General features: G+C 44.5%; 1 protein-coding gene across 14 annotated transcripts in view; it reads right to left on the bottom strand.

Moving 5' to 3' along the window:
* Positions 1 to 5,386: 5,386 nt before the first annotated feature.
* The window catches only part of LOC104993485 (coiled-coil domain-containing protein 170-like), a 39,107-nt gene continuing 37,150 nt past the window's right edge, over positions 5,387 to 7,343 (bottom strand). For 12 of the 14 annotated variants that reach the window (XM_010846784.1, XM_010846793.1, XM_010846783.1 and 9 more), the window contains 2 exons: positions 7,234 to 7,343; positions 5,387 to 5,627 (listed from right to left, as the gene is read on the bottom strand). In XM_010846784.1, coding sequence (XP_010845086.1) covers positions 5,466 to 5,627; positions 7,234 to 7,343 — 272 coding nt within the window. In that variant the 3' untranslated portion in view covers positions 5,387 to 5,465. Of the gene's footprint in view, positions 5,963 to 7,164 lie in introns of those variants that run through there. The other 2 variants (XM_010846788.1, XM_010846795.1) reach the window with 2 other exon arrangements.

Here is a 7,343-nt window from a genome sequence, read left to right as displayed (position 1 = left end):
GGGAGGGATTGGGGGCAGGAGGAGAAGAGGACGACAGAGGATGAGATGGCTGGATGGCATCACTGATTCGATGCACGTGAGTCTCAGTGAACTCCGGCAGTTGGTGATGGACAGGGAGGCCTGGCGTGCTGCGATTCATGGGGTCGCAAAGAGTTGGACACGACTGAGCGACTGAACTGAACTGCATTGAACTGAAGAAATGGTCTGTAAAAGAAACCCAGATATTTGGTGCAACGTGATCAGAGTAACAGATAAATTACATAACTGTATCAAGGTAACCGTTTGTAATCTGAGCGCCTAAGAAACCAGCCAAGTTCCTCAAGCAGAGACAGCACTCAAGGGACTCAACTTGCACGATCGGAGCACTGCTCACCAATCCTCCAGCCCTGCTATTTTTGCAAACGCCCAATCTCACTTCTCCAGAGTGTAGACGCCTACCCCAGATCTGCGTGGGGGATAGGACAAAACCGAGACTTGCAAAGCTGACCACCTAACTGGCCAACCTGGGGTTAACCAGAACCCTGACGCAAATCACGCAGCGTTCCAGCTCCGCCGGCGGGCAACAGTGGGCTGGGCTTCAACCCTGGCCGAGTATCAGATTCTCCCGAGAAGTATTTCGAAACAGTCAGGGGCGCCACCCAGACCCTCCGATTCAGTATCGGGCTGGGGACCCCGACACCAGTCTGAGGGTGCCGGGACCCGAGAACGCTGGACACAGCCCCACACTCTGAAGCTCCCCACGAAGGAGCCGGGCCAGAACCCTCCAGGAAAAGACCTGCGCCCGCAGCCCGCGTTGCCCTCCTGCGCCGGCCAGACTGGTCTCCAGCCAGCCCTCTCCTCGACTCCGGCCCCTGCTCCGCCACCTACAGGATGGATTCTAGGCTGATTCCCAATCCAGCTGGTTCCCCGCCTGCACGAAGGTGCTATTTGGAATGGTCTTTCCACCAGCCAATCATTTCCCTCAGCCAGTCATCATCAGCTCTGAATCTCCTCCGCCCTCTTTTCTCTTTCACAGAGAAAGCCCCACAAAAAACAAGTGCTTCCGGCTTTCCAGCCGCTGAGGAATGCGCAGGCGCAGTGGCGCGAACTTTCAAACTGCGTAAGCGAGTGGAACGGACGGTTCCAAAGGAGAACCAGCCAGTCCATCCTAAAGGAAATCCGTCCTGAATATTAAACTCCAATACTTTGGCCACCTGATGCGAAGAACTGACTCATTTGAAAAGACCCTGATCCTGGGAAAGATTGAAGGCGGGAGGAGAGGGGGACGACAGAGGATGAGATGGTTGGATGGCATCACCGACTCAATGGACATGAGTTTGAGGAAGCTCCGGGAGTTGGTGATGGGGCGTGCTGCAGTCCATGGGGTCGCAAAGAGTTGGACACTACTGAGCGACTGAACTGAACGCATTGGAGAGGAAGTTTGGCTACGTTCCCCGGTGGAATCTTGAATAGAAATGCTGCACTATAAGGTGGAGTTGCCTCTGCAGCTGCACTTGTCGCTAGGGTGTGTTGGAGCGCTGGCAAAGGCTCAGAATAGGGAAGGAGCACTAAAAGCCCTTCCGGGAAGGGGACAACAGGCGCTTTGCAGTGAGGAAGTGCCTGGTGGCTATACCTGCTGGCTCTTATACGTATGTGGCAACAAGCTCCGTTAAACTGGCCCGAAGGTATTTCTGCCACAATCGGGGATGCCTGGAATCTAGAGTTGAACTCACAAATCAGCTGGTCTTAAAATAGGGATTTTATTCTGGATTGACCAGGTGGGCTTAATGCAATCAAAAGAATCCTTAAGAGAGGAGGAGGGAGGCAGAAGGAGAATAAGAGAAGTAGTAGTGTTAGAAAGACCTGGCAAACCTCAAGACCCTGGCTTTGAAGAGAAGAAGGCAATGAGCATAGACTGTGGGATTCTTCTAGAAGCTGGGGAAGATAAGGAAATGGATTCTCTCCCCTCCCCAGAAGGAACATAGCTCTGAGACCTCCAGAAATGTAGAATAATAAACATTTGATTCAGCCACAAAGTTTGTGATAATTTGTTACAGCAGCAGTAGGAAACTGATACACTGCCAAACTTTTCCAAAGTAATTTTACCAATTCATACACTTAAGCAGCTTTGAAAACATGTCCATACTTTACCCCACACAATATGCACTGAACTGGAATCTCCAGATAGGTCCAGAAAATGTATTATTTTAAATTAGATAATTTTTCTGAATCTTGAAGGTTGAAAATTATTTGTCTAAATCCTTAAGTCTAAATTCACTTCTCATTAAAGAACAGAGTGGCAGCAACTTGTTCCAGGTACTGGAAGGGTTCCTCTCCCTCCTCTGCTCAGAGCTAACACAGCTGACCTTATACAGTGCTCTGTGGTTGAACAGTTTCTATTAATACAATTCATAAAGGAGCCTTAAGACTAGGGACTCTGTACTTAAAGATGAATTTTCTTTAACATGCTTATGAACTGACTCTTTGAGACTGCCAGACCTTGCCACTGTTCACATTCATGAAGAACTTGACCCTGGAGCTGGTAGTATTTGCAGTTCCTCAGAAAGGAGAAGCTGGAGGAAGGGGTCCGGCAGCTTGTCAGGCTCATGGGGTTGTGCTATCCTTCCAGCTCTTAGAAGCTGAGGCTGTAGCAGGCACCTGACCGAACCCCCGACCACTGACCATGGGGGAATCCTGAACAAGACGGTGGTTTTCTTAGAGCTTGAGCAGGTTGGGCTGTAGGTGGAGGCTCTATGCAGGGTGTCCCTACCTTTCCTTAAGGATATTCTCCAGAAAAAAAGGTAAGTGAACCTCTTACCTTGCCTCCAGGGATCCTGGAATCACCTTACTTGGTAGTGATACCACCAACTGCTGACCCCCACTTGGCAACAAATTCAAAAGTCCTCAGAAACCCTGGGAAGTTTTTATTAAAAATATATGTCATCAAAAGGAATGAAGAGTGAGCCAGTGTTCAAACTATCAATTAGTAGGAGCTAATAGTTCAAGTACTTTCCTGACAAGTGTCAAATGTCACTGTTTCTCTTTAAAATTTTAAACACTCCATGGCATGCTGAGATCTTGTAGTGCTCCAGAGTGCCATGGGACACAATGTGAGCATTTTAGAAGTTCACTCGTCTTTTCCTTGAATGAGTATTCAAGAGAATCATTTTCTTCCAAAGTGTTACTACTATAAGGTCCAGTGTAACATCACTTCTTCCACCCTGAAGATCCCTCTAAAACTAAGCCCCACAGGAGATCTTTTCAAATGACAACAGCAGGCACTGGGTATCCACAGGCCTGTCCAGATTCTGACCTGTTCCTACAGAGGACATCTTGAATAAATCTAAAACTATCTTGAAAGATGAACAGTTTCCTGTTCTAAGTAAAATTTAGAAATAATATATTTTAAAACATCATTAACTTAGAGATCTATCTACAATTAGGAAAACAGTGGCAGACACTATTAACTAAGAAAAATAAACAATATATTCTTGCACATTATTAATAATTCTTAATGAGTTTCCTACCTTTCAATATTTCATATCTGCTGGGAGCCAGCACAGGAGTCCCTACCCATGACAAGGCCATGTGGGAGAGTTCTGGTGGGCAAGGCGAGCCACAACTCGAGGGGTGCCCCTCTGGGCCTGCCTGTCTACCCCAAAACCAAAATCTGTCTGTTTTACTATTTCACGACTTTCACCAACTCCTCTGACATTAACGGGGGGCTATCCCCGACCACTTTCTCTGAAGAATATCAACTTAAAACTCTAGTTAATAAGTCTCCTGGGCATAATAGGAGTGTTTCAATTCAAACCCCTCTGATGACTTTCTAGCTTGCCTGACAGGTTTGTTCAGATTCACAGCCTCCCAACCACAAGAGGCACAGGAAGCTTAAGATATTCTAACAATGCAGAGCTTCTCAGAGAGTTAAAATTGTTAGACTAGAACTAGTAGAGGATTTGGAGAAGGCAATGGCACCCCACTCCAGTACTCTTGCCTGGAAAATCCCATGGACGGAGGAGCCTGGTAGGCTGCAGTCCATGGGGTTGCTAAGAGTCGGACACGACTGAGCGACTTCACTTTCACTTTTCACTTTCATGCATTGGAGAAGGAAATGGCAACCCACTTCAGTGTTCTTGCCTGGAGAATCCCAGGGACGGGGGAGCCTGGTGGGCTGCCATCTATGGGGTCGCACAGAGTCGGGAAATGACTGAAGCGACTTAGCAGTAGAGGATTTCTTTGTTGAGCTAATGCTTGCTGCCAAGTTTCCATATCCCTTACCTACTGAGTCCCTGGGAGTGTATTGATTAATATAGTTGGTGTATAGAAATGTAAGTAGTACCTTTAATGTTTGTAACCTTGGACCCTTGAGTTAATTCTTTTCTTGTTATAGCCCACCACACTTTTGCCCTATAGGAATGCAACTTTATCTAATGCTTTTGGAGGGTGGCGCCTGACTTTAGAATAATCACCTTTAGAGAAAAATAAGTTTTCTGAAGAAAGGGTCATGAAATGTTAACAGGCCTCCTGGCCAGAAGATGATGCGCCTAAAACTTTTGCATATGATAGGTTTGCAGAAAGAAAGCCTGGCTTCGATAAGGATCAAGGACTGCTGACCTTGCATGACTCTACCCCTTCCCCCATTATCCTCTATGCACAACTTAAGGTATAAAAACTACTTGGAAAATAAAGTGCGGGCCTTGCTTACCGAAGCTCGGTCTCCCCATGTCGTTCTTTCTCTTTCCTTTTCCTATTCAGGCTGATTCCATGGGGCGCAGGGGCTCTCTGCGTTCACTTTCCTGCCTGGGCTTCTAAGACCCACTCGAGAAAGTGCCTAAGGTGGGGCACGTTCCTCGATTCGAGAGGGCGCCTGCAGCCTACGTGAACAGAGCAAGTCCCGTGCTGGGGCTTTATTGGCTTTCTGCGTAAACCAAGGAACATCAGCCTCTTTTTTCTCTCCTCTATTTTCTTAACTGCAAAATTCTTTCCTTATCTCTTTATCTCTTTATCTATTCTTTAGCCAACGCTGTCATCCTGAGGGAATCCCTGGATCCTGCTGGGGCTGGACCCCAGCACATATCTGATTTTCAAACTCTCAGTTAATCAAATAGATAAAATAGATTCAAATTATAGACTGTAACTTTACCTAGATTCATAAGGGGACATACCCCAAAAACCATTCATTCTAGACACAAGCCATTAACGTAGATACGAATATTCCAACTAAGGGTTAGTTCTGCTTAAAATACAGTTAATAAATATAATTAGACACTATGCATTATAATAACAATCCAGACTAGACCACAAATAAATGTATTTGTATGTATGTAGAACATGATTGCAACAAAGAAAAGTGAATTGCCAAATATCAAAGGAGAGAACAGATTTAACTGAAAAGTTTCAAATGCATTTTATTCATAATATAACCATATTCAAGACGCTAGAGGAAATGTCCATATTTGTGAGTTCTTGTTTGCAGAAATTCTTTATTCATTATCCTGTCCAGTCTCACACTCAGAAGCCATCTTTGATTTGTCAGATGCTTCATATACTTGTATAATAAGCCTTAGGTGATTGATGATTTTCTTGTCTGCTGTTTTCATGTTAAAGCCCAACATCTTCATAATAGTTTCTCGAAAGTCAACAAGCTACAAAGAACCACCCCCCCAAAATCAAGATATGTCATGAGTTTTGATCACCTTACTATGTACAATGAAATATTAAGAAATTTAGTTTTATTAAACATTTCTTTATGAAGTATAACATATTCTACATTCAAATATATTTTTAAGCTAAAAAAACTCTATTATAAGAAATCTAAACTTACTTTTGTATTTTAAGATTTGTTTTTAGTTTTACAATTTTATAGGACAAACTTAATTTTATTGCTGCTTGCTTTTCATCCGTGAGGTAATTATTTTGGGGGCTTCTGATTTGCTGTAGGTAATAGAGTCCCCGAAGTACATCTCTCTCGGCCCATTCTCTATAGTGATCAACAGGAGAGCAGATAAAATCATCCATAAATCATGCCTAAAGCACAAGTAGAGACTACCACAGACTTCATTCTGCATATAAGTGGGGAAATAAATATTCTAAACCGGCAAAGGCTAGTTGAGAACCCAAGCTGGAGTATGCAGCTAGTTTCCTCCGGTGTCCCAGATACGGGACAGTTCACAAAGGAGGAAATACTAAAAACAAGTCTGAGAACTGGTGGATCAGAACACCGGTGTCTGTGGAAGGAAAAGAAAGGTGCATGAAAGTATGTGAGAGCAGAAAAGGCAGATCTAGAGGGCAAGGTTTCTGAGGAGGCTTAGTGATAAAGGAAAAGGAAAAAGCAAGCACTGGAAATTAGGGATTTATATAAACAAGAGAGTACTACAGAAACAGACATCACATAAACCCTGCCCCAAAATAAAAGGCTTGACTTCCTAAGTAAACTTTAAGAAGCTCCACTCACCATGTCAACAGAAGAAGGTGGTACTGAGTTAAGAAACCTAGTATGTAAACCCTGCCCCCTAAATATCCTAAAGTAGAAACACCTGAAATTGAGAGCGCAAGGCAATTAAAGGGATTTTAAAGTGAATAGATAAATGGCAAATACGCATTCAAAATTGTGATAAGAAGAAAACAGAAAAGCACTAACATCCAAACTGTTCAGGGCTCTTAAGACCCTTTCTTGAGATTCTCTTTCCTGTCACAGAAACTCTAACCCTGTGGCTGTCAGTCAGACTGAAGTTCACTGAGAGATGCCAAAAAGAAATGGTGACAAAGGCCTTATACTGAAGATTCCAGGTGCTGATCCATAGCCCAGGTGCATCTCTGCCTTCTCGGAGCTCTGGTTGTTTAACTCTGATTCCACAAGGCAATCAATTCTCTTTTGTCTAAGTTGCTGCTGCTACTGCTGCTAAGTCACTTCAGTCGTGTCCAACTCTGTGCGACCCCATAGACAGCAGCCCATCAGGATCCCTCGTCCCTGGGATTCTCCAGGCAAGAACAGTGGAGTGGGTTGCCATTTCCTTCTCCAATGCATGAAAGTGAAGAGTGAAAGTGAAGTCGCTCAGTTGTGTCTGACTCTTCGAGACCACGTGGACTGCAGCCCACCAGGCTCCTCCGTCCATGGGATTTTCCAGGCAAGAGTACTGGAGTGGGGTGCCATTGCCTTCTCCGTTGTCTAAGTTAGGGTAGTCTAAATTGAGGTTGGTGTTTATCACTTCAACTTAAAGAATTTTAATATAGTATTCAAAGAAAACAAACCTTTTCTTGTTTTCCCGGTACTTCTTCAAGTGTGCTCTTTGCTGTGCTGAGCTCAGGAGTGGCAGTTTCTAACACTTGATGGATCTTCTTTTTATCCCATCTTGCTTCTT

The sequence above is a fragment of the Bison bison genome, unplaced genomic scaffold (genome assembly GCF_000754665.1).
Source record: "Bison bison bison isolate TAMUID 2011002044 unplaced genomic scaffold, Bison_UMD1.0 scf7180017864239, whole genome shotgun sequence".
Taxonomy (NCBI): domain Eukaryota; kingdom Metazoa; phylum Chordata; class Mammalia; order Artiodactyla; family Bovidae; genus Bison; species Bison bison.
The sequence above is the reverse complement of the archived record's forward strand: the minus strand, read 5'-3'. Positions and strand labels throughout refer to the sequence as shown.